The 26,818-nt window shown below is 43.8% G+C and overlaps 4 protein-coding genes across 4 annotated transcripts; 2 read left to right on the forward strand and 2 right to left on the reverse strand.

Moving 5' to 3' along the window:
- Window positions 1–327: 327 nt before the first annotated feature.
- rabep2 (rabaptin, RAB GTPase binding effector protein 2) lies at window positions 328–7,712 on the forward strand. Its single transcript, XM_058050058.1, has 12 exons — window positions 328–546; window positions 1,870–2,025; window positions 2,805–2,875; window positions 2,976–3,308; window positions 3,388–3,483; window positions 3,567–3,665; window positions 3,744–3,857; window positions 3,926–4,004; window positions 4,120–4,131; window positions 4,258–4,412; window positions 5,241–5,357; window positions 5,649–7,712. Exons 1-12 carry the CDS (start codon window positions 501–503, stop codon window positions 5,751–5,753), a joined length of 1,383 nt encoding a protein of 460 aa, XP_057906041.1. The 5' UTR covers window positions 328–500; the 3' UTR covers window positions 5,754–7,712.
- Window positions 7,713–7,715: 3 nt separating this feature from the next.
- On the reverse strand, window positions 7,716–12,104 carry si:ch211-11k18.4 (uncharacterized). Its single transcript, XM_058050059.1, has 12 exons — window positions 11,817–12,104; window positions 11,051–11,162; window positions 10,804–10,897; window positions 10,655–10,709; window positions 9,853–9,993; window positions 9,535–9,695; window positions 9,318–9,416; window positions 9,091–9,236; window positions 8,825–8,996; window positions 8,634–8,746; window positions 8,362–8,446; window positions 7,716–8,281 (listed from the first exon to the last, which is right to left on the reverse strand). Exons 1-12 carry the CDS (start codon window positions 11,932–11,934, stop codon window positions 8,225–8,227), a joined length of 1,353 nt encoding a protein of 450 aa, XP_057906042.1. The 5' UTR covers window positions 11,935–12,104; the 3' UTR covers window positions 7,716–8,224.
- A 1,201-nt stretch (window positions 12,105–13,305) lies between these two features.
- Window positions 13,306–15,435, reverse strand: nudt9 (nudix (nucleoside diphosphate linked moiety X)-type motif 9). Its single transcript, XM_058050082.1, has 8 exons — window positions 15,269–15,435; window positions 14,929–15,192; window positions 14,765–14,854; window positions 14,451–14,537; window positions 14,029–14,140; window positions 13,806–13,952; window positions 13,640–13,724; window positions 13,306–13,551 (listed from the first exon to the last, which is right to left on the reverse strand). Exons 1-8 carry the CDS (start codon window positions 15,352–15,354, stop codon window positions 13,406–13,408), a joined length of 1,017 nt encoding a protein of 338 aa, XP_057906065.1. The 5' UTR covers window positions 15,355–15,435; the 3' UTR covers window positions 13,306–13,405.
- Window positions 15,436–16,031: 596 nt separating this feature from the next.
- On the forward strand, window positions 16,032–26,745 carry mapk3 (mitogen-activated protein kinase 3). The gene is made up of 9 exons (XM_058050071.1): window positions 16,032–16,488; window positions 18,438–18,620; window positions 20,225–20,414; window positions 22,003–22,119; window positions 22,183–22,297; window positions 22,430–22,561; window positions 22,961–23,070; window positions 23,276–23,402; window positions 23,971–26,745. The coding sequence occupies exons 1-8, from the start codon at window positions 16,280–16,282 to the stop codon at window positions 23,393–23,395; spliced, it is 1,176 nt and encodes a 391-aa protein (XP_057906054.1). The 5' UTR covers window positions 16,032–16,279; the 3' UTR covers window positions 23,396–23,402; window positions 23,971–26,745.
- The last annotated feature ends 73 nt before the right edge of the window (window positions 26,746–26,818 follow it).

The following is a 26,818-nucleotide window of genomic DNA, read 5'->3' on the forward strand; positions in this document are numbered from 1 at the left end:
CAATACAGGGTAACACCTTCTCATTCAATGCATTTTAGACATATTTTTTTATGTCTTATGTATTTTGTTTGTTCAAGAAGTTTTATGAGGAAGTCATTGAAGTGGTTTTAACTTGGTTTTTAATCCACACTACCTAGTGGAATGAATGGGCTTGTATTGTGTGTCTGTACTGTAAACAAAACCATGAACAATATCAGACCCATTTAGGCCATAACCTATTTTTGTCTTTTTTCATTTTAGTGAAACAAACCCTATTCGTGTTTTTTTTCAACATCGTGAACGTTGAAAGCAAAGAGGGAAAGGTCTGTAAGAACAGGAAGACACATGACGTCATTTCCGCAGGCTTAGACCGGGGAAAGTTGTTTCCTGAAGCTGCCACTGTCCCAGTGAGCATTTCCACGCCAAAGTATCGTGGTGTTTGCTTTAAAAATGGCTTTGCTAGTTTATCGTCCGTTTGGGTTTAGTCGTGACTCGGTTATGGTCGGTGAGATGTCCTTCTGATGGATTTATCTGACGAAAGGATGAGCTCAAGCAAAGAAGATACAGGTATAACCAAAAATAAAACCGTGTGCGGTATCGAGTGTATGTATGGAAGTGATGGATGATGACGTACACACATTGAATGCTAGCAAACAGGAAGTTGTAAAGTGAAACCTGTTGAATTGGCTAATCTGAGTTAGCATGTAGCATCTAGCTCGCTGGTTGTCACATGACACTTTTGTTGGGGTCAAAACATGGCCACTCATTATTTTAGTTCTTAGATTTGATCATAATGAGAGAACATCTTTGCGAATACGTCATTCCGTACTGCTATCCCTGGTCGTTAAATTGACGTCACAGTTAGCAAGGCTAGCACAGTTAGCTTGACAAGTTACTAACTTGCTGTTCAATACTGTGGGCGATACTGCAAATGTAGATGTCAATCAGATACCAAGTAGTATCTTCATTACCACTGCCGATACTTTTTTCAGGCTCATTGAATTATTTTTAATTGCCTTTAATTTGTTGGTCAAAAAACTTATTTGTGCACAATTCAACAATATGAGAATACGAAAAGGTAAGAGGGTGTAAGAACATCAACAACATAATACTATTTTATTACATACAAATTCATGCTAAAAGCAAAAACTATGATTGGCGCTCATACAAATACTCATTCAGAGCCCTCCTGTTAAAAGGATGTATTCCCCAAACAGTATTATATTTTTATAACGATACTAACTAATAAGAGAATTGAAGAAATGAAGAATTTTAATTTAAAAAAAATGCCCTCTTATATTTGGGTCTATGTGATACTGCTAAAGACATATGATAAGATGTGTTCACATCTAGTATTGCAGTATTAATAATAATAATACAAATGAATTCAAGGTTGGTATATAGATGGCAAACCTAATCAGCAGCTACATTATTACAGAATTGACAGACAAGGGAATGACTATACTAGAGAGTACTAAAGTAGGGAGTAGTAGTAGCTGTGGTAGAAGCAGCAGTAGTAGGAGTACTGCACCTACCAGGGATATCTGCACGAGAGGAACAACATGGCAGCTTCCAAGGACAGGAAAATATTGAATTAACTTGAGTAGGATGAAAGAGCTGACATTCTTTTTAACTTTTTTTAATATCAACACAGCAGAAAATCAAACATGGCTTCTGTAAGCGGCACAGAGAAGAAAGAATACCGTCAGTTTATGATGATAAATGGACCAGCAGGAAACCAAAGCTTTGTTCCTGGTCTCTTTTGTTTCCTGCAGGTGCTCCCACTTCCTCCGCTAGATCCCCTCCCCCTTTTTTTCCCAAAGTATTCCTGTTTATGGCACCGTATCACTTGAACACCAAGCAAACGTCAACATGTGTGTCATTTTACAGAAGTGAGCCTTCAGGCCCAACTCGCCGAGTCCCAAGCTCAGGCTGAACACTGGCAGGGCGTGGCCACAATCTGCGAACTGAGCAAACGGGAGGAACTGGCAGAGCTGCAGAAACAATGTGATCAAGAGATCCAGTCCCTCCAGGAGGCTCTCAGAGGTCAGTGCATGGCTGCTTGCGATAAGCCGGGTCCAAGTATTTGACAAAGACCAGCATTCCTCGGACATCGTCGCAGAGAAGCGGCATAGAAGATCGATGGATGGATGGATGGATGGATGGATGGATGGATGGATGGACGTCACCTTTGCTGTAATTGGAGTCGGAATTGTAACAAGTTTTCGGAGCGTGTCTGTGAACTGTCCCTCGGACTAAATACAAGCGTCCCTCACACTTTGTGGTTTGAATTTGGTGCCTTCACTTTATCACGTTTTTTCAAAACACCTGTAAATAAATGAATGAATTAGCTTAATTTGTGTTTGTGGGAGACTATGTCCTTAGAGTAAAAGTATATCATGGGAATTTGTACTAAACGGTTAAGAAAATTAGATTCATTCATTCATTTTCTACCGCTTTTCCTCACGAGGGTTGCGGGGGCGCAGGAGCCTATCCCAGCTGTCTTCGGGCGTAAGGCGGGGTACACCCTGGACTGGTCGCCAGCCAATCACAGGGCACATATAGACAAACAACCATTCACACTCACATTCATACCTATGGACAATTTGGAGTGGCTAATTAACCTAGCATGTTTTTGGAATGTGGGAGGAAACCGGAGTACCCGGAGAAAACCCACGCATGCACGGGGAGAACATGCAAACTCCACACAGAGATGCCCGAGGGTGGGATTGAACCCTGGTCTCCTAGCTGTGAGGTCTGCGCGAAAATTAGATTTAAATCGTTTATTTCCTGTAACATGGAATAGAACGTTCTTGTATTGACAGAGACGGCGTCACAGTACGAGGCCAGGATAGCCGTTCTACTGGAGGGGAGGCGAGCTAGTGGCCCCAATCAGGTTGGTGTCTTTCTTTTTTTGTTGTTTACTTTTTTATTTACTTTTTTTTTTATCATTTCCAACTTTCTAACACTCAATTTTGTTCTTCTTTTCCCATTAGGGAATTGCAAGGAAGTGCAAAATGGATGCGGAGGTTCCAAGTAACGACCCCCAGACCTCACCAGACAGACCTCAACCAGCAGACCCCGAAGCTGCGGCGGACGGAGAAGCAGCGCAGCATAATACAGAAGGCTATTTCTCACTGCGGCACTGCGACTCGGCCTCGTTGTCCTCCTTCTCCATCGACACACCGTCCCTCCCGAGGAAGGTCCACGCTCAGGAAGACACGGACTCTCTGGTCTCGACGGGAACTCTGGTGCCGGAAGCCATCTACCTGCCGCCAGCCGGCCACAGGCTGGTCACTCACAATGACTGGGATGCTCTCAACGCTCAGGTTTGATATCGTTCACCGCCCTGTGTACGCTTCCAGCTTCAATTCATGGATTAAAAGTGGACTTGTATGGAAAAACCAGGTGTCTGAGTTGAGAGGTGAAGTGAGGCGACTCGAGGCCGAGAAGGAGGAGCTGGAGAAGGAATTGGACACACAGACCAACCACACGCACAAACAGGTAGCACGATGAGGAGAGAGCTGTGCACCAGCAGTAGAAGTGTGTGTGCTCATTCAGGTGTGTGTGTGTGTGTGTGTGTTCAGGTATCAGTGCTTCAGTCTCAGGTCCAATCTTCAGAGGCCCTTCTTCAGGACTTACAGAGGTCTCTGAGCCAATCACAGACGGCAGTGCAGAGTCGACTGGTGAGTGAAGATATCTTCTAGCTAGTCTCTTGTCCATCGTTTCTGATGCGTGATGAGTATGCGTGTGTGCGTGTCCAGTCGGAGCTGTCGCTGTCCCAGAGAAAGGTCTGCAGCGAGCTGTCCAGGCTTAAAGGAGACAACACGGAGGATGAAGGGCCGGAGTCCAGCTTGTTACCCCCAGCATCCTTGCAGGTGGGCTCAAATGTGTGAACAGGTTTTATGGGATACCTTTTTTTTTATTGTTGGACCGTAACCTGCAGGCGGCACACTGTGAGGAACGTCTCCGCATTGAGATCGTCAACCTGAGGGAGCACCTCGATATGCGAGCAGAGGAGAACGGTTTGTAATAGCGTCATTGCTAATTTTATGTGTTTATTTTCTACTTGAATGACACATTTGGAATGTTTTTGTCTTCTATAACCTGCGCACATACGTATGGAACCTCTATCTTCAGAAATTCTAGAAGGTGAGTCTTCACACTGCTTTCATATTCATTATTTGGAATAGTATTATATTGTATTATTTCGTATTATAAATACACACGTGTGATTTTCATTCAAATAGTTTGCAATCTTTGTGCTTGCATGAACAGTGCAGTTATCCAGTTTGAAAACGGAGACCGAGAGGATCCAAGCCCAGAAGGACCAGTTTCAGGCCGAGCTGTCGGCCTGCCGCACTGAAGTCGAGGCCCTGCGGTTGGCGCTGTCACACGTGCAGGGGAACAACAAAGTCCTTAACAATGATAAAGTCAGTCAAATAATAATCCCATATTTTATCTACATGCAAAGTTAGCATGCTAGCAGTGCTAACATGGCAAAGTTAGCATGCTAGCAGTGCTAACATGGCAATGTCAGCATGCTAGCCGCACTAAAATGGCAAAGTCGGCATGCTAGCCGCACTAAAATGGCAAAGTCGGCATGCTAGCCGCGCTAGCATGGCAAAGTCGGCATGCTAGCCGCGCTAGCATGGCAAAGTCGGCATGCTAGCCGCGCTAGCATGGCAAAGTCGGCATGCTAGCCGCGCTAACATGGCAAAGTCGGCATGCTAGCCGCGCTAACATGGCAAAGTCGGCATGCTAGCCGCGCTAGCATGGCAATGTCGGCATGCTAGCCGCGCTAGCATGGCAATGTCGGCATGCTAGCCGCGCTAGCATGGCAAAGTCGGCATGCTAGCCGCGCTAGCATGGCAAAGTCGGCATGCTAGCCGCGCTAGCATGGCAAAGTCGGCATGCGAGCAGCGCTAACATGGCAAAGTCGGCATGCTAGCCGCGCATGTTTATAGGTAGACACTTGTATAAAGACTTAGCACTATCATGCTAGGTGTTAGCATGCTAACATTTTAGTGTCTACCTATGAACATGGTTAAAAATGCTACTATTCAAATGTTAACATAATAGCAATGCTAGCAGCTAACACCAAGAGTGATTGTGCTTAATGTGTCCACCAATGAAAATAGCTGCAAATGCTTGTATGCTAACATGACCATAAAGTAAAATAGTAGTAACAGTATTAACAGTTAAAAACGGGCGGACAGTTGAAATGAAGGTTGAACACGAAGGTCGTGTGTGTCTGCCAGGCGGCCTTACAGCAAAAGTGTCTGGAGCTGCGCAGCCAGGTGATCAGCCTGCGCTCTCAGGTGGACACCAGCCAAACCGTCCAGAGAGACTTCGTCCAGCTCTCTCAGTCCCTGCAGGTAAGAAGTTTTTAAGGGTGCAAATAAAGTTTCATCAAAATTCAATTCAATTGATTTCCATAGCGGCACATCACAACAGCAGTTCTCTCATGGCACTTTACACAGAACCCAGAATGGCTGGACGGGACAAAAAAAAAAAAAATACACAGAACCCAGGCTCTGTGGGGCGGCCATCTGTCTCGACCGGTATAGCTCCTTAAGCTATACTGGTGCCTGACCCGTGTAGTGATTAACCAGTATGATGATGACCAGTATGCCTTCATACGGTCACTCCCCTCTTTTGCTCTCCAGGTAAAACTGGAGTTAATTAGGCAGGCAGGATCTCTGGAGCAAGTCAGGGAAATCCTGGAGGAGGGGATCAGTGAAGACGATTCCCCGCCCGCAGACGCCTCCTGAGTCAAGCGCAGACCAAGACAACGCCTCGCCAGTTTGGACCAACAACGCTCAAGTAAGCACGGCCGTGTGGAACACACTCATGCACTGTTTTAAAACGACCGAGAGAATGATGCAACGATGCATACAATGATTATTTTTTTTATCATAGAGGTGATGGGTTCTGTGTAGTAATGGCTTATTTTGTGACCATGCGTCTCACACTAAACTGCGTTCTCCCAAGCTTTGTAAGAAACTACATGAAGGTAACTTGCACAAGTTCAGTGTGCAAAAAAAAAAGACACTTTGTGACCCAAGCAATAATTCACGCTAAGGTTTGACAGGAGTCACCCTAAACATGTGACCTTTGAACATGGAATACTGGGAAGTCTGGGAAAATGGGCATTGTTTTAGCTAACATTTAAGACATCCACATAAGAGGAAAAACACTATCCAGCATGTGTCATTGATGCCGTCATGGCTAAGTGGAACGCTATTTATGCTGACACTGAACTTCCATGGTCAGATGTTGAAGAACCAAGGTCAATCTTATGAACAGGAAACAGCATAAAACATCGGCGTATGATGGCACTGGCTTTTTTATGCTATGGGTAAAGCATTTGCACTGACAAACGTTTCCTGTGTGAGCCTTTGTAAGGAAGTGGACACCAGCCAATAACATTCATGAAGTGATGCAACACTTTGCAAAGAGTAACTTTAATTCACGCGTTACGTCTTACAACCAAAAAACTGTGTGGATTTCGGATTTAACTCCGATTTAATACCGAAAATGTGTAACACCAACCTGCTGTTTTCTTTTGTGTTTGTGTGGAAAAGTCCGGTTCCAGTGCATATTATTCTTTTGAGGAAACTAGCAACCTACATGGACATCTACTGTAATATCCAAATAAGACGTCGTATCTTTCTTTTTTACTCATTTGAAAGCTCTTGAAATGTGAAATATTATTATTACTGAAATATATGAATATTTTATTGAACGTTTCAACTTTAACTTGAAATATAGACCAAACAGTAACAAGAATAAACTTTATTCATGAACAGAATGTCGTTTTTAAATTTCATCATGCCTGTGTTAGTCTTTTACTGTCTAACCGTGAGAAAATGATGATACACTAATCCTTTCCCACTTCATGCTTGGAATTTTTGCTTTTATATACATAATTATAAATTATTAAATAAGCATTTACTTGATATAAATCCCAAATGTATAGTATTGTATATTCAACTGCACTAGTATTGCTTAGTTGAAGAAAATGCTTGCATTCGTCGGAACTCTGGTGGCCTCTAGTGGTTAACATCGGTACTCGGGTACTTGGACCACAACTTGGAGAGCTCGCTGAACTGTTTGCACTAAGAGCATTGCACTTCCGTGTTCAGAGCGGATGTTTGCTGTGAAATTTCAAATTAAGAGCAGCACCTTTGTTGTGTTTCTGATATGGCTGTTTACTTTATCCAATAGGCAGTGCACACAATGGAAAGAATTCGATGTATAGCTAATTAATGCATTTTATTTTGCGTGCCACTAAAAGAATGCTTTATTTGAAGTTTCACCGCAAAATATCAGAATTGAACACGGAAGTGTAATACTCCCAATGCAAAGTTTTGCCTTCCCTCGCAAAACAGTTTAGATATTTTGTATTTTATTTTGCATTATTGATTAGCAGTAGCATATTTGTAAGACTCAACCATGAGAGTAGTTAAGGGGCACTCCACCATTTAACGGACCAGACCGGAGGCGTGGCCATTTCCTGTTAAACTTTAACAACTATTTTAGCTTTAGTAAGCAAGTTCTTTTGCCCTTGTGCTATAATTCAAAGTGGTTTGCTCATTGAATTGATAAGATTGCTTGATTTTTGCAGAGAAAATGGTTAAATTCTAAATGATGTTGCTATATTTTCAGCCTTTGGGACCTTTAAGTCAGTCCACGTCAAACATTCCAAAGTGTAAATAAATAGAAAAGTTTTTTACAAATTCTGCATCATTTTATTAATTTCAGTTAGAATTAAAAATGTTGAACGTGAACAAATGTGGAAACACAAATGTGACTAATGGAAAATGACGGTAAGACACCTAGAAAAACCTTGCTTATGATATACGAGATATTGTAATATGTCTAAACTGTATAAAATGCTGGTGAAAGTACAAAAAAGGACCAGTAACAAAGTAAAGCAGTGCCATTTGCTGACTGACCAAAACATATTGATCTGATAGAGAAATATTATAAATAGCAAACATTTAAATATGTAGAGTGGTATAAGCATGACATGATAATCGAGCGGAGCAGACGCAATGACGTCAGGTCCAAGTTTGCAGGTAAGAATCTACTATAAAGAGCATGGGGGGGCGGAAGGGGTTAACGCGAGTTCACATGAAATCAATACAGTATGAAATATGATAGTATGAAAAGTATTGCAGTGTAACGCTGGCAGTGCTTCCTTTCCTATTTGGTCCGTGTTGTGCGTCTTTTGGGTTTTTCAATTCATGTCGTGATCACTGACGCTCTGCCGCAGATAGTCTTCGTACAGCTTCTTCTGCAAGGTAAAAGCGTCCATCATTTAAGATGCATAAATCCCGTTTATTCCAGCATTAAGAACATAACTTCAAACGCTACCTTTTTGGTCTTTACCACCTCCTGAACAAACTCCAACTTGGCCTGCAGCTGCCTTTTCTGTTTGCCTGACAGAGTCGGTTGAGTCCTGCAAAAAAAACACCAAGAATCCCATCAACACATAAGATTGGTGGAAATTAGAATGAAGTGTTAATTGCCACCCTGAAGATATCTTCACTTGGATCTAATTAAATGACTCCGGTGTACCCAACGGCTACCCTTCACTCGTTAAGCATACGGAATACCGGGATGATCCAGAGCTTTCATTCTGGTACCTGAAGGAGAAGCGTGCGATGATGAGCAGCAGGAAAGAAGCGAGGACCATCCCGCCACAGCCGTAGAGCTGCTGCTCTCGTGACATGGAGTCAAATATCCGGACCACGGGAATCTGGGAATGACAAATCAGACAGTTGATAGCTTTGAAATACTCAAAAAAAAAAACAGTGAAAATATTTGGACTACCAACCAGATAAAGTGACAGCGCCTCAATGCCTTGGCGGCCCAAAGCCATTTGCAGAACTTCCTGTGACAGCGTGCCCAGCAGCAGTACGGCCAAAAGAGCTAGCGGGACGCTAAAGCCCAGCAGAGTCAGGAAGCAGCTCTTGCAGCGTGCCCGTCGGTTCTCAAGACTCGTTTGCCTGGAAGATTAACCAAAGTTAATTAGTTTTTATCAGATATCATTTCATTTTGCAGTTAATTCCCAAAATAAGCAGAATAGTTTGTATGTGCTACCTGTCATTGGTGAGCTTCTCAGTGATGGCTTCACTGATGACCTCGCAGTCCTTCTCCAGAGTGTTGAGCGTGTTCTGGACGGTCTGGTTGATGGTTCTCTCAATGGTGCGGCACACCTCCTCAATTTGGTTGACACAGCGGCTCGGCTAAAAGGTAAACACAAACAAATATTCTGGAATAAGATCCAATAGTAACTCGGAAGTGGCTGGCCAGGGAAGTAACTGTACCTTGTTGGGATTAGGGATGTAGATGGTGGGCATGTCAAAGCCACATTTATTGAGTCCAGGACGTTTGCAGAGCTCCTGGACAATCTGCATCATCACTCTCTGGAAGAAGGAGAAATACGGAACTTGTCAGATGGATGGAGATGGAGCGCAACGATCATGTCATTTGATGACGCCTTTTCAAATGTAGGACGGATACAGACAACCAACCACAACCTACCTGTCTGTCAGACTCGCCCCCGGCCTCGTCCGCCTTGCTCAGGTAAAAACGCAGCCGATCCCCGTGTTTGTCATTCAGGGCCTCCACGATATTGAGGGTACGTTTGCACAGAGCCTGACCCATTGGGTCGAAGAAGACCAGAATCAGGTCGCAAAGATCACCTAAGGAGGAACGTGAAAAGGGAGGCAACCTGAATCACGTATTATTATTGTGCCACTGATGAGCTAATGTCATTTTATCGCAAATGTTGATCAAAAATTGAAGGAAAACATCAACGATTTGGAATCGGTAGGAGCAAGCGATGTCATTTTGACCCACCTAGCCACATGACGACTTCATCCACATCAAAGGGATACTTCATATCTCCATCCACCAACCCGGGCGAATCCACAAACGTCACCAGGCTGAAACGTTTCTGTCGCGACGTACAGATCTCCGTGCTCAGATATTCCGATACACCTAGAAACCAGATCACCCCCCCCCAAACAAATCCACTGTTAAAAAGACAATACACGGACAACAATGGATACAAATGCTCTCACTCATGAGATCCCAATCTTTCCCTTACAGCCATTTATTTGTGGCAGCCCACCACAAAAAGATTCGGACCGCTCCAGATAGATTTTGCATGACTCTTTATTTTTATTAGTGTGCTAAGATTAAAGCTGTGGCCGTCCTGCAGTGACGACGTAGCCTGCGCATTAGCATTGTTGTGTGAACAAAGAATAATACGAGTAGAAATGTGACCATAGGGGTGTTATGTCATGTCTACTGGGCTCTAATGGTAAAAATAACATATTTAGAAAGTCAAAAACTGGTTTTCTATGCTCTAACGATTAAAATATTACATTGTATTGAATCCTACTTTGTGGTGTGTATAGAGCTTGTCATTACAACTCTGTCCACAAGATGGCATTGAAACCCTTGTTTCTTAAACACACCTCAGGCTGTTGTACATTATCTTTAAATAATGTACAGGCGAGGAAACCTAATGAATGACAACTGCAACTGCATTTCAGTGTGAAAGTGTCCAATCAGTGTATCCAATCGCACTTGGTGTATGTATACTTATGAGGAATACTACATTTCTAGAATATGGAAAGATCATCTTGGGATTCACCTCGAAATTCTTGCAGAGGCTTGAAGTGCGGATACAAATGAAGGGTGGCATTTCCCTGAAGGAAAAACACACGCAATAGCATAACATATTTCAATATTTATATACATTTGTAGGAATTAGTAGTGATTTGTGACCTAAGTCTGTCTTACTGTAAGAGATTCTCTCTTGCGGCCGCTCGTAACGAAACTAAATCCCTGGGTCTCAATAGCGACTCCTGTGCGTTGGATGTGCTCTTCAACATACCTGAGAAGCAAAACGGAAAGCATTTATACATGTATTGACTAAACTAACTATGATGCATTTAGAAAAATTACTTAAAAAAATGACAGAATTAGACTACATTTTCAATAACTTGACCGCGACAAGCGAAGCCGATGTTGCTTATCTTGTATTTACCAGTTGATGAAGGAGCTTTTCCCAGCAGAGTGGTTGCCCATCAGCATCACAGTGATCTTTTTTCTGGGGGCCAGCAACTTCACATCCACAGATTCGGCCACTGCGATCAAGCCTGGAGACAACAGTGACCATTTAATAAGCTAAGGACTATTGGCTAATTAACTTAAAAGTCATGCAAACAACAACTACGTTACCACTAAACGTGGCACTTTTTACAAAAGTACCGCAGAGCATGCTGGGAAGCCTGGGATGGCGGCGGCTCCTAGCATGCCTAATCAGTTGCTAGGTTGTGTAGCCTATCATGACCACACAATCACTGCAAGTTGTCGGCAGCTTCTCTGGGACTTATTCTGTGAATGGGCATCTTCTCTAAGCCTTTGAAGGCACACGTCCGACTGTTTCATTTTTCACTGCTTTTTCAACAACTCAAAATACATTTCCTGGTTCGTTAAGAGTCGATATTTCAGCAACCCTGAATTTTAGCTCCGGCTATCAAGCTAGGACAAACTAGCCGGAATGTGACCTAAAAGTTAAGTAACACACAATAGCAAACAGGTGCTTTGATCCTAACTTTAGTTAGGATCAAAAATGACAACACGAGTGTGTTTTAGTAGCTAGCTAGCTAGCTAGCCAGCTAATTACTAAAACACACTCGTGTTGCTAGCTAGCTAGCAGTTAACCTCCGACATTTATCGAATAGCCGGCTAGCTAGCTAGCTAGCACGTCCACCGGCTCCCTTCTCAAGCGGGATGCTCGGCCAACTCACCGCTGTCGGCTTCCGTGTACAGTTGATGACAATCCCGCAAAATTCGCTCATCGCAGGAGACACCGCCGGATATGGAGTCCGCGTTTGCTGCACTTCTGCTTTTGATTTTTCCCGACATCGTTGCTCGCAGAAGTAAACGTTCCTAATATGTTATTCACAGCATGTGTCGTTACTTATCTCGTTTGAATCACCCCGGCTCGATGAAACGCAGGAATAAGACGTAGCTTGGCCACGTCGTCAACTGGATGGCGGTGGGTCGTACGAGAACGATCCCGATCTTTGAGTAAACAGCCAGCCCAATCAGGAGCCGTCTTTATAGGAGTGATTGGTCGAAATGTGTTGCGCTGTTTTATTTCATTTAGATTTTGCTGTGTAACATTTTGTTGATGTTGTATTGTTTCACTTTAAGTAGTTCACCAATAATACACACAATCTAAGATTGGACCTTTTTGACTAATCATTTACTTTCTGACGCAGTTTGTTCAGTAATGAGCATATAAATAAAGCCGTAACATTTTTTTAAATCGCAATTTATGTTACACGTATTGGAGTTCAACTTAACTAAGGGATTTAGGAAACGAGCAAAAAGAACGACTCCCTTAAAGAGCCGAATTTCCCATCGCTCCAACTTGAGGAGCTATTGTCGCAATGGCTCTTGGGTAACGTAGTTCATGGTTCAATTCACACTGTAAACCACAAATACTTATACAAATACGAAAATATGAATTAATTTGTAAAAAAAATATATTGTTAATCTAAACGTCAAATGTAATTATATTTGCTTGCCAGCATTCACACAATAAATAGATGGAAAAAGTGGTGCAGAATTCTATATTAATCCTATATGTTATAGTTGTGTGAATGCTGACAAGCACACATAAAGCCATTGGTATGAGAATTCCCATAATGACTCGGTTGCATAAGGTATTAAGTCATTTCCCTTTAAGTAGGTAATGTAAGGTTTTAGAACACTGTCGAAGGAGAACATTATACTGTATTAAAATTCAAAGCAGTTACCCCAAGTTCATATATTCATATTCGCATTGGCCTGTGCAATCAATTTCATAAACTATTGTAATGTGTCACTTACAGCTACGTCCCCCTGCAGCACCATGTGTATATCCTGTTTAGTTTGAAGCATTAAGAACACCTCTCTATCAATTATTTAACACGGAGGAAGGAAAACATGTTTTCATGCAAATCATTCTATTGGGAATCAGACACAAGCTGGGGAAAGCTCAGTCCGCAAAAGTTGACTGTTTTCCCCCATAACACTGACATGAATATGAATATATTCACCAGCTCACTGTATTGCTTCTTACACGACCACGTTGGCTTAATGTGATGGTTTGTACACAATGAATATATTTGCATAATTTGCAGCAACAGAAATAACGCTGGCCTTGTCTGCTGTCGCATGTTAAAGCTTCCCCCGGATCAGATGTCGCTGCGCAGCGTGGAACGCACACAGGAAGAAGTGAGACAAACGCGGCGCTGCTTGTTATTAATCAAAGTAGGCATACAGTCCAGCATGTGGGCTCTTGCGTTGCGAATATACACGTTAATGCTTCTTCATTGTTGTAGCAGCGCTACCAGTGGGCTTTCCTCTCTTTGGCGACCATCTCCAGCAAATGGGAATGGCTCGCGTAGAGTGGGAAGGACGAGTCCACGTCAACCCACTGGACTTGGCCTGCATCATCGCCAGCTTGCAAAGGCAGCTCGCTCACACTGTTGCCTGCGTAAAAACAAAGAAACGTCAAAGCCCTGCACAAAATCTGGCATTTGGGTGATTTTTTTTTAGGAAGTAAATAACCCATTGATACCATTTTCATCATGGAAGTTGACAGCGACTGTCTCCATCCAAGCATTGTCGGTGTTTCTTGGGTCGTCAACGTATCCTTTAAAGACCTGGAGAAGGAAATGATTACTGAACACGTGTAACCGTATGACAACACTACATATTACACATAACATTATTCAGCCACAGACCTGATAACCTGCTGATTTGAACAGTTGGGTAATACGCTCACGAATGTTCTCCCTCTCCGACGGCGCCACTGCCAGCGAATTCAGCGCCTCTTCTGAAAACTCACGCTGAAGTGTGAGAGAAACCTGCTCCCCGGGATCCACCATCCCCTGCAAAACAGGCACACGGCTCTCATCCGCAAGCAGAAGCGGAGAGGAAAAAATGCGGGGGGAAAAAGCCACCCACCCCTGGAATGGCCCACTCCCCGCAATCTTTTCTCTTGATGGACACAAATTGCAGGATAGGCTTTTTGGAGTCGGGGTGAAGAATCTTTTCTCCTTTAGCATCTACTTTCCATCTGTTAGACGATAACATGAGTTATACAGGACATCCCTAAGTGGGGTACGCAAATAAAAATTAATAACAGCATGACTAGATTGGTATCAGAAAGCTGAACACTCAAAGTTATAGTCAGGTTAAGAAAGGTGAGACAGGAATTTGTTCCTTTTACTGTGTGCAATATATGAACAAATAATTATGTATGTGGCAAATCTTAAATTAATTAAAAAAATTATTTAATTCATAAAATGAATTATTTAATATAATAATGTAAAAGGCGTATGCTTGTTAAGTGTGCAGAACTTGTGGAAAAAAAATACATAAAGTACCTTGTGACAATAGGATCTGCAGCATGGTTGGGCCCCCATCGCCCCAGCAGACCTCTACCAGTCAGACCTGTGCGTCCGTGAGGATTTCTAAAGAAATACATATATCCATCAATACCACGCCTCAAAGAATCCAACATAAAAATGACCAGAACAAACACAAAACCTTATAAAAAAAAGGAAATGTGTATAATATAAATAATAATAATAAACAACAATATAGTATTAAAATACATTGATTGCTAAAAAAAACACAGTATTGTGACAATATCTTATCTGTAGTTATGTCATACCACTGCATGCACCATCCCACTTACAGTGGCTTTCCATCTTCCACTTTGTAGCTCCCCTCAAAGCTTCTTCTGTCCACAGCACCATCCACGGTATTAAACTGTGGAGAGAAAGTGCTGCAATAGAAGCAAATATAATAAGACTATAAATAGTAAGATTCTATCAAAACATTCATGAAAATACCACCCACCCAATTTCAGGATCTGCCCACGGTGGATGGGTGTAGTTGACTGGATCATAACCCTGGACGCTGTGACTCCAGTCCACCTGAGCGTCATTCACTGGGAAGCGTTTGATTTGGGAACCGGGGTACTCCGGGCATCTGGACTTCCGGTGTGGCGATACAGAAGTTGTCATTGTGGGGGCAAAAGTCAAGTGACGACAGCCGGAACTGATGAGTGTAATCGATGGATTCCCTCGGGAAGACTGGCCAGCTGAGCCAGAGGGGACAGATCTGTGGGTACGAAGAGAAATATTGAAGAAAATGGACGTATTTCACGCCGTCGGAGTCAACACACTGGACTACATACCTGAGTCCGGAAGTGTAGACTGGAACACGGAAGAGTGTGAGCGCTAAACGAATCCGGGCTGAACAGTTTCGCCGCAACATATACATGTATACACTTCCGGGAGCTGTCAATCAATACTGCACCTTCAACAACACCCACGGCAACGTGACCAGGAAGTGCACCATTTGCGTGATGACGTAAAAAGGGGCGTGGAAGTCCAAGCTTATCTAGTTATGTTTATGTCTATTGTGTTTCTTTTATTTGTTGAAAATGTAGTCAGACACAAATACAAATGTTTTAGAGTTTAGACATTGACACATTGCATAAATGATACAATGTTTGGCCATTTTTACTCCTATATTTATTAATCTAGTATTATCAATGTAAACAAGCTATCTAAAAACACAATTAATTTTACTATTACATACATATTACATACTATTACATACAATTATAACATACGATGTTATAATTGTGTTTGTTATTGTCCTATATTATTGTTAAAAGTCATATAATATTATAGTAAATATTTTGGCAATACTGGCCATGTATTCACTCGGTACCAACATTTGTAGTATCGCCTACCTCAAATAAACAATATTGTCTATAAGTTTGATAAACATGTATTTTTTTTGCAAGTCGATTTCGCCACGCCCACCAGAGGTTGCTTCATCCAATGCTGTCTATTTTGCTTGTTTTGCTCACAGGATAAAACTAGGTAGGCGGCGCCTGCTTAAAGAACCGAAAAAATGACGTAACTCCGCTCGGCTATGTTGACCCGGTAATCCTTTCGAACGCCCCTGCATTACGGTATCTCAGCACGCGCATTTACGCTGTGTGCTGAGACCAAATCCGGGCTCTCGCACAAAATCCGTTTCCACTCGGGGTGGCGTAGAGCGGGCCCCACTTGGCTTTGCTCCGTAAATCAAACACTCGGGTCGGTCAGAGCCTCGACGGAGACGCGAAAGCTTTGACGCGAGAGCGGCGGTGAAAAGTCACTGATCGAGCAGGCGCGGCTTGGCGAGGAAAAGAATGGCGGATTCGAGCAGCACCGCAGCGGTCGGGGCCGCAGCCTCCAACAGCGCTACTGCTGCCGGGGCTGGCACTGTTGCGCATGATGGAGCGCCCGGGGCTGCGGGACAGAAACCTGCGTCCGAGTCTGTGAAGGGTCAGATTTTTGACGTGGGCCCCCGCTACACCAACCTGTCTTACATCGGGGAGGGGGCTTATGGAATGGTGTGGTGAGTACTTGTTTTCCTTTTCGGACTAGCGTACTGTCTCTAGACGAGTAGTTGTTGTTTTACTCGGTAAAAACATTCAGTTAATTTGTGGCTATATCCAAAATGCTAGCGCATTCATGTATTGATTATGTTTGTGTTGCCTAATGATATTAAATGAGCCTGTTTTGTAGTTAGCATGTTAGCAAAGTAGCTACAGGCGTGGCTACGAGCTTTACAGGAAACGCTATAGAGGCGATTTGCGCAGGACGCCCTTCGCTGTTTTAGCACATTTTTAAGTTGCTCGCTAAACCTCTACAACTGACGCCATAATCATACTGGTTGCTAGCTTAAAAAAGAAAACAATAACAATCACGGTAATAAAATGTCGCCGAGGATGAAAAGGGGATTTGGGTGTTGCAGCGAGCGAGGCCTCCCCTCCTGTTATCGCCGCTGCCGATCTGCAGCCTTGTGTGGGCATGTTGAGCAAACCTGTTGCACTCGACGTGACTGCCAACTCACTGCTGAGATATCGGTGGCAGGGCTTTGCTGAGCCGCGAACGCGACCGCAAGTGACGTGGGAGAAAGGGGAGGCGGGGGGGGTGGTACATTTGGTGGCTCCGTTCCACCCCACGATGCCATCATCTGTGGTTGTGACGACATTTGTTGTTTTGGTTTGTGTCATCCTGGTCATGTGATGTGATTGTGCTGCTTTGTTTGGGTATTTTGGGCACCCTGACATCAGCGCTGATGGATGACTAAGTGCTTGGGTGTTTATGTTGCTGTATCATCTTTTACTGCTGTGCTGGCCTTAGTATGGTAAAGCCATCTTGTGTCTTCATAATGGTGAAGCTACTGTATGCCCATTTATTAATAATAAATATGAAATGTGATCACTTTTAATACAGTAGTGCTGCACAAAATGAGTGACAAAATAGCACACAATGATGTCCATCTGTTTTTAATGTTACTTAATGAGCTAGGAAGCCTCATTGGCGGGCGCCAGTTGGCCCCAGTGCCCTGGTTTGACCCACTCACGGCTGGCTGTCATTCATCACCTCATGTGAGGAGCGATTGCATTAATTAATTGACTATTTTTTTAAATTGTGTTTAATACATTCATGCATGGAAGTACAGTCTGTTGAGCTAGCGTGCTGTTATTTTATTGTATTTATTTATATTATGGAAGTACCCTGTCCGCTGTTTTTGCGGGATCGGCCATTAAGAACAATAGAAAGACCATCCCAAGTGTCTCCAAAAATCATAATGCTGATAAAAATAATAATAATAGAAAGTAGGATTTCTTTCAACTGTAAGCAAATGGCCTTTTAATAATGTAATAATTTCCGTTTTAATTTCTTGCAACCACTCAAATTAGTCCTTCCCCTTGCGCAACTCAGCCAAGATGGCACCGATTGAAGGTGGTTTGGCTCCACTGCGGCACACATTCTACCGGGTATTGACTGGTGTACTTTTCAGAAGAACGTGTACTCTGTGTACTCTTCTGTGTCAATATTACATACTCACCTGAGGCATACTTTCAACCGATGTAGGATAATTTGTACCGTGTTTTATAAACATTAGTACTGCAGAGCGCTTGGTATGTGTCCGTGGATTTGCTCCCATCAGCTCCACGGAACACGACCACGGAGTCGGGTCAGGCTTTAGGTGATGTTTTGTAAAAGCAGTGGAAGATGACTGTAAGGAAAAATGAATTTAATGCGGCATCCATCGCTTTCACGAGCGTCACCTGGTCACGTCTTCACTCCCACTCCTACTCCAAACAGACGGAGTGTACCTACACTCCTGTAGGTGTACTCGAACACACCTCCATGCTCATCTCCGCAGCGCAGACTCCTCCAACGCCCTTTCCCACTCGGCTCCCGTCGGCCCCGTTCCCGGTAATGGTAATGGTGTACGATTCCTGCGGTGTGTAACTTGAGCTCTGCTTTGTGCCTCTCCGAAACATGCAGCTCCGCCCTGGACCACCTGACAAACCAGCGCGTCGCCATCAAGAAAATCAGCCCCTTCGAGCACCAGACGTACTGCCAGCGCACGCTGAGAGAAATCAAGATCCTGCTGCGCTTCAACCACGAGAACATCATCGGCATCAACGACATTCTAAGGGCTCGGCACATCGACAACATGAGAGATGTGTATCCTTTCGTGCTCGTCTCCTCCGCTTCCTGTTCACGTCCGCACAAACGGTCGCTGTACGTTCTGTACGTTCTGGTTCTGCTCTTCTAATTCTAGCAGCACCTGAGTGGGGCAGATTGCTGCACTGCCCCGATTGTCCTACAAAAGCAGCACAGTACGACTCTTTTTTTTTTTTTTGTCAGATTTCTTTAGGAGCGCCTCAAAATGATCACGGCACGCCGTGTACCTTGGTTGCCTTTTAGCCTCGTCTCTATTTGTGTCAGAAACATCTGGCAGGCTGAACTTTTAGTGTAGAAGCAAAGCCAATGTGACGCTTTTGTTGCTGATTCAGTGAGTAATTATATAAAATGACATCGGTCGTTAGAGTTTACAATTTTGTGTCCATATTTGGCTTAACGCGTCATTATTACGTTCAAGTTGGCGTCGCCGTGTCTTAAGGCTCGGTTCCACTGCAACGTTGAACAATTTAATCTGCCTCCGTCCAAATACTTACGACAGATGGTGGCAAAGTCCATTTTTTGACTTGCTTAAGTACGAGTAACGTCGTCATTGAGTCCATCTTACGAGTAATGATGAGCAACAAAAGAATTTAGAAGTCACTCTTTGACAGCCGAAAACTCCTGACCTTGACTTTTTTTGTCGTTTTTCCAACAACAGTCGCCATTTCTTGACGTCTTTATTGCTTTTGACTCTCCAGACATGACTAATCAACTTGCGCTCAATCACAATTGACTCGTTTTGGAAGTAGATTTGATGTATGAGTATCAGTTGCATCAAAAAAATATGTCATGAAGTGGGTTAAAAAAAAAAAAACAACAACATAAGTTGCATTTTCTGGTATTTATGATTGATCTCCTAACATTAAATTTAAGAAGATGAGGAAAAGGGCCAATGTTTACATCAACAAGGAGACAAACTAAAGCTACAGAAGTTGAGTTTTTAATGGAAATGGAAACAATAAAAATGTACCTAAATTCTCAAAGAATACACGACAGGACGCCTGGTTGCATCCCGATGTGTAGAAAGTCATCAGACAGCCATATTTTAACGCCCCTAACTTCCTTTTCGTATTCACAAATGAATGAAAAGATCATACTTTTTTTTTTCAATGACTCAGTTGCTGACACAGCAGCTCCCGTCTCCAAGCGAGACGTAATTAGTATCCCAGTTAAACAACACCGCTCTTTAAAATACCACACGGATGTCATATAATGATACTTGCACATGATTTAGAGTATTAGAAAGTATTATTACACTCTAACGTTTTTAGTGCATACCAAGTTTTGTGTAAATTGGTATGGTCCGCTCTCCTTGAAACGAAGGAAATGTATGCTATTTTATCTGCTAACATGTACTACAGTACTACTGGTTGCTGCTGAACATATTTTCTATTGCTGACAGATGATATTTTGAGATATGAATTATGACATCCTGTACTAGAAGCCTAGAAAAAAAGAAAACTATCAAATGGTCCACTGATTTAGGTAAACAAAGACCATCCAAAAGGTTCGAAATTAGATTCCCAAAAGGCAATCCATTCATCCTAGTGACTTTTCGAGATGTTCCACTGTTAGCTCCTCCTTGACCCGCGTCCCCCCCCCAGTTACATCGTGCAGACACTGATGGAGACGGACCTGTACAAGCTGCTCAAGAGCCAGAGGCTGAGCAACGACCACGTCTGCTATTTCCTCTACCAGATCCTGCGCGGACTCAAGTACATCCACTCTGCCAACGTGTTGCACCGGGACCTCAAGCCCTCCAACTTGCTCATCAACACCACTTGTGACCTCAAGGTAAACCCCTATTGGCCGAAACCTCCTACGGCGGTCATACATACAAGTCATACATGAAGGTTCTACTCCTCTGGGTGCTACATCCAGTTAGCTTGCGTCACTTTATTGGGCACGTACTGGTTTGACTCCCTTGACCTTGATCACACCAAGATGTGTCGGGAGTATCAGAGGGGGCGACATTATGAAGCGTCACCTCCTCTCCTCCACGATGAAGAAAAGGGCCGTGCAGCCTCCCAGCACGCTTGTGAGCTCTCATTAGCCAAACGTCCAGCGCCGGATTAGCCGATCATGTGGGCGGAGGAGGAGAACAAAAGCGGCGCATGTTGCCGATCCTCGTGGACAAAAATACATACGGTCCTCCGGCGTAAATCTCTATAATCACAGTTTACACGCCGCCGTGGTAGTAATCCCACACATGCCATGTAGCGTGATATTTCATATTGAAATAATGCTTTCACAACATCAGTAGATCTTCCACTAGGAGACTCTATGCAGCTGACTAAACGACAAATCTAAGAACAAAGTCATGGGAAATATTTTTATTTTAAAACCTGCGACAATTTAAGGTACATTTACTGGGACAAATATAACCATTACAACAAAATGGCGGTTAAAAGCAGCGGCTCAGGACCCAAAAGTGTGTCGGAGCCTTTATTGGGTTGTGGGTCTTTACCCGGGGGAATGACCCGATGTCTGTGAATGCACCTTATCTGTGTTATTCTGTTGCCACGCCCCCCCGACATGAAGTGCATCGTACATCTTAACACGCCGTCCATCCAACACACAGTTGCAGATATCTGCTGGAAAAGAACATGTTTTTTTTTTACGCAAGTTTGAGTTGAATTCCCGCTAGTTTTAATCTCTTTAGTATTTAAAAAAAACAAAAAAAGTCAAATTTATGAGATTAAAAAGTCATAATTATGAGATACAATTCGAAATTATGAGATAACAAGTCAGAATTATGAGATAAAAAGTGGAAATTATGAGATAAATCGAAATTATGAGATAAATCGAAGTCAGAATTATGAGATAAAAAGTGGAAATTATGAGATAAAAGGTCATAATTATGAGATTAAAAGTCGAAATGATGAGATAAAAAGTCTTAAACTTATCAAAAATGGCGACACAATTGTAAGCAAGGTGGGTATCCGACTGAACAAGAATGCGACAACTGTCGTCTGTGACGGCGACGCAATACGATTACGACACCGAGCCGCAGAAGAAGAAGACACGCTCCTTCCGCCAGCCTATCCTAGCTCATCCCTAATAGCTACCTCATTAAATTGTACCGGTGCGTCTCACGTCTTGTCTCAGATGTTAAATATTCTCATTAAATTTGGCTTAAAAGACGTAATTGACGAAATTGTTTTTTTTCAACGATTTAGTCAAATTTGACCTAACTTGCTTTGTACTTGATGATGTCAATCATTCATGACCAAAAGGCATGAAAAAGCTTTGCCTTGAGTACGAAACAATCATGGTGGTTGGTCCAAGTGTAAGTGTGTCATACGTATGTGCTACAATTTTATTTTATTTAAAAATTGTCAATTAGACACAAAGATTCACGTGGCTTCATTTTGTCCTCCAGATTTGTGACTTTGGCTTGGCGAGGATCGCCGACCCCGAGCACGATCACACAGGATTCCTGACCGAGTATGTCGCCACGCGTTGGTACAGGGCTCCGGAAATCATGCTCAACTCCAAGGTTGGTGTGTGTTTGTGTCGCACGTGTGACCAATTGACCAATCGGAATGTGCTTGTACCTCAGGGCTACTCCAAGTCTATCGACATCTGGTCGGTGGGCTGCATCCTGGCTGAGATGCTCTCCAACAAGCCCATCTTCCCTGGGAAGCATTACCTGGACCAGCTCAACCACATTCTGGGTGAGCGTCTTTCGTCTTTCCCACGCGACCGCAATCTATTTGTGGCGGCGGGACCGAGCCTCGATGTCATCAAGCGAGTTACCCGGCATGCCTTGCGGTGTTAACGTTGATTTCAATTGCTCCTCTACGCAGGTGTCCTCGGGTCCCCATCCCAAGAAGATCTCAACTGCATCATCAACATGAAAGCCAGAAACTATCTGCAGTCCCTTCCCGAGAAACCCAAGATCCCGTGGGAGAAGCTTTTCTACAAGGCGGATTCCAAAGGTAAGCGGAAGATGGGAGCGGATCAGGCGGGAGTGGTGGACGGATCAGAAGAGATCTTGTCAGCAGATCTGGATCTCAATCGCACTCGTACTCTAGAGGACCCTCAACTGAGCGTCGACTCGTTAATAATTTCGGTCGTCTGAAACGGATCCATGGGATTTCCACGATTTCTTCTGAGGGAAAAATAGATTTGGTTGTCAGCTGACCTTTTGGATCGGCTTCACGATGAAATCCAAGGTTCCCCAGTATCATAAAGATAACAGTGAAGTGTTTTTTTTTGGTATCCAAAGTGCGCTACATACGTAGCCGTGCTAGCGTTACATAACCTGCACTTGCTAGTTGTGCTGTACTGTATATTTCCAATAGTCATCTAACGTGAGCTATTGACTTGTCTGGCAGCGCTGGACCTGCTGGGCCGCATGTTGACCTTCAACCCCAACAAGCGTATCAGCGTCGAGGAGGCGCTGGCTCATCCTTATCTGGAGCAGTACTACGACCCCACGGATGAGGTACGCTTACACGGCCGTCGGGTTGATTAATGAGTACCGACCGATTAGCTCCTCGGCTGCTTGGTATTGCAATAATGCATAATTGTCATGAACCTATAGAAATATTAATATATATTAATAATATTATCACTTGAGTGCTTTGGCGGGACTTTCCAAACCTGAAGATGGGGGTTGAAGGACGCTGTTTTCATGTGTGTGCTTGTAGCCCGTGGCGGAAGAGCCCTTCACGTTCTCTATGGAGCTAGATGATCTTCCCAAGGAGAAGCTGAAGGAACTCATCTTTGAAGAGACGTCTCGTTTCCAGGAAAACTACCAGGGCTCCTGAGACACAGGTACGTTCTAGTACTCAACAGAACCGGTCTGGGTGAACCTGGTTCACAGTCCCTAATGGCATCCTCGAGAGTCACGGTTGCTTGCTTAAAAGAAGTTGAACTCCATTTTGAGCAAGCAGTGGCAAAAAAAAAACGTAACACGCAATGAGCTTGTCAACACGTCATCATAAAGGAAGTACCGCTACGACCACCGCATGGCATCTTAACATGTAGCTAACACATACAGGGGAGGCTACTACTATTTACCCCCCCCCCCCTGTTAAAACGTAACCTAACTGAGATCATTCATAATTTAGATTTATCAGTCTGGAAAATGTTAAGCCATTTCTAAAGCTTTGGGACCCCAGCAAACCACAGTGAGAGCCAACACATGGAGCAGTGGTGATCATGGACTATACCAACTACATGGTATATTGGTTCCATGCCATCTTAAATTACTATATAATAATTTGTGCAAACATCTGCTTATTAATTTAGCTTGGCGTCAAGCTAACAGGTTAAACTTAGCATTCTTGAATTTGTCCCCAAAAAGGAACATAAACCCTCTTTGTTTGTTATTCCCTTTTAGCTTTAACAAGTGTCGAAGCCAACCACAGGCTTGGAATCCGAAGACCCCCCCCCCCCCCCCCCCCCCCCCCGCCCCCCCGACGACTCGCTTGAACACAAGAAAACGCATCCCTCTCCAATCCAACAAGATAAAAAAAAAAACAAAAAAAAAAACGAAATCTGAACATCGGCTGCTTTTTCTTTCCATTCCCGCCGCAAGAAAAGTCTTCACTTTTGATTTGTGTGCTTCTGTGGGGGGGGGACGTGGGGGGGCCGTGGCGTCTGTTGACTCCTCGCTCCTGCCAAAACATTCTTCTGTTTCCTGTTGAGTGCCCCCCCCTCCACTCCCCCTTCATAATCCAATCTCTTCTCATATAAACGACTCCTGCTTATTAACCGCCACCATTACTCGACTGTCTTGCTACGTGTGCGTCACCACCCGCCATCGACTAAACTAAAAGAACAGGGGGTTGCTTATCCGGGGGGGGGGGGGGGGGGTATGTACGGTCCATAGAAAATCTTTAAAAAAAAAAAAAAAAAAAAAGCTTTTGCAGTGGTTTGTTTGTATGAAGTCGTTTGCTTTAAAATCAGCTTAGTTGTGTTTATGTTCTCTGATTTACGTTGGAACGCGTTTTCAACGTTTGATTTCCTGGCATGTTTGCCTTTCCTTCCTAAATGACCTTCTGACCTTATGACCTTCATACCAATGCATGCATTCCTCTAATCGACCAAAGTGGATGAGACGCCAGGAACTTGTTCGGGAACGCGACGGTGTATTCCGTTTTTTCTTGGCCGCGCCGCCATCAAAGGGCAGACGAGTGAACGCAACGCTCCTTCTATGTCGCCATGCTCCAGAATAGGCCGCTTTTGTGCGCGTCCGTCGCCCCCACCTGGCTAATATCCCGTGTTGGGGGTTGCATGACCATTAAAAAGCACAAGTACCGCCGCTACACGAGACTGGAGACAGGAAGCCGCACGTACGACGTACCGCTAACGCTTTAGCCGTCCTCTCAGTATAAACATTAAGGCGCCGCTATGCCGTTGCTAAGTCGACCCAGGACGACCGTATGGCGTTTACACGGGCGAATGGTCGATGATGAAAAGAAATAGTCATCTAGTGTGTAAAGTAGTTGCAGTGGCCCCCCCTAGTGTCGACTCAGGACACTGCACCCAGACAAGCAAATGACCATTTGTGCTTGTTTGTTTGGTTTCATTTTCAATCTTTTTTTTTTTGTTATCCTGTGTTTGCCTGTTTGTTTATCCGGTTGCCGTAGCGACCATGCCCACTGCTGACAGTGGCATTGTTTCCCATGGATGGCCGCTCTGGTGCGTGTGTGTCGTATCTGTGCGTTCTTTGTTGTCACGACTTTTGCCATCGCTTGGCGGAGCGCCGCCTGTGGGTCCGGCTCGGTATCTGCACCGGGGGTCCGTGTTAAAGGAAGCGGGTTGACGCAGGCGGGGTCCGTGATGCTTAACAGTTACGGGGACCCCGCCCCGCCCCGCCTGCTAGCTTCAGCCTGCTGCAGTAAAATAATGTTGTACAAAGTGTCGCTGTTCTCTAGAAGCCATAGCCAGCACTATGACTGTCCCCCCACAAAAGGTGGGAGGATTTTTTTTTTTTTAATTTTTTTTGTGCACATGCGGTGAAATGCACGGATTTATTCACCCCTCCCCAACACTTGCCACGCTTTACTCAAAGGGCTGCGTCCACCCCTCACCGCCCCTCCCTCCCTCCTTCCCCACCTGTGTGCACTTCCTCTTTCTGCCACGACTTCACTTTTCTTCATCCGCCGCCACCGTTTCCTCCTCTTCCTCCTCTTCCTCCTCTTCCTCTCCCACCCACACGGCTAAGTCAGCACGCCTGCACTTTGTTGTCCATGTTGGTCCTCCGTGTGTCCAATCCTGCCCACTCAGCTTTAAGGATCTCTTGCTTTGTCTCTCAAGTGTTTCTATATTAAGACGGCTTTTTTTCCCTTCTTACCGTGAGTGTGTGTGTGTGTGTTACTTCCTCTCAACTCCCTCTTTATTCCGCTTTTTCAGTGTGTGTTTGTGTGTGTGTGTGTGTGTGTGTGAGACCGTTTCTTTTCCATCCAGTGCAAAAACGAGACCCCCATTTGAATACCCGGCCGCCAGTCCACCAACCTTGCTTGCTTTTTCTCCGACCCGACCAAACATCCGACTGGGTTGCCATGGTTCCCAAACCAAGAAGACTGTTTTGCACTCACACACACACACACACACACACACACACACACACACACACATAAACACTTTTGACTGAGTGCGTTTGTGTGTGTGTGTGTGTGTGTGAGAAATGTTGCACTGGACGATGCCATGCACATTCCCACCGTATGGAGGAGTCTCGTGGCCTGTCAGTCAAACGGCCTGTTTCCAGATATCCTTTTAAATGGTCGTTCTTATTATTACCGTTGTTATATTGGTGAGTTGTTGTATTATTATTTTTTTTTTTTACTTAAAAGGGAGTTCAAGTTGTATCGTTTTTTTTTTTTAATCATTAGGATGTTTTTATTTTTTTCTTGCTTATTTCTCTTATGGACGTGATTATTCTTGACAGTGTTTTCAGTCTTTCTGACACCTTTTTTTTTTTTTTCCAACTTGGATTTTCCTTCCAAGTTCTTTATAAGGAATTATTTTAAAAGGAATTATGTGTCGATTGTCAAAGAGATATGAGTTATTGAGGGTTATTGTCTGTATATTGTATGGATATTACTGAAATGATTAACAAAGAAACAAAATTATATTACATAATTGAATAAAATTTCCTGATACCGTTGCAGTTATGGCTCTTTATTTTTTTCCCAGTGTATCCTAGGAAGTGATTTCATTTCCACATTACAGTAATCCCTTGT

This window comes from Doryrhamphus excisus, chromosome 15 (assembly GCF_030265055.1).
Source record: "Doryrhamphus excisus isolate RoL2022-K1 chromosome 15, RoL_Dexc_1.0, whole genome shotgun sequence".
NCBI lineage: Eukaryota > Metazoa > Chordata > Actinopteri > Syngnathiformes > Syngnathidae > Doryrhamphus > Doryrhamphus excisus.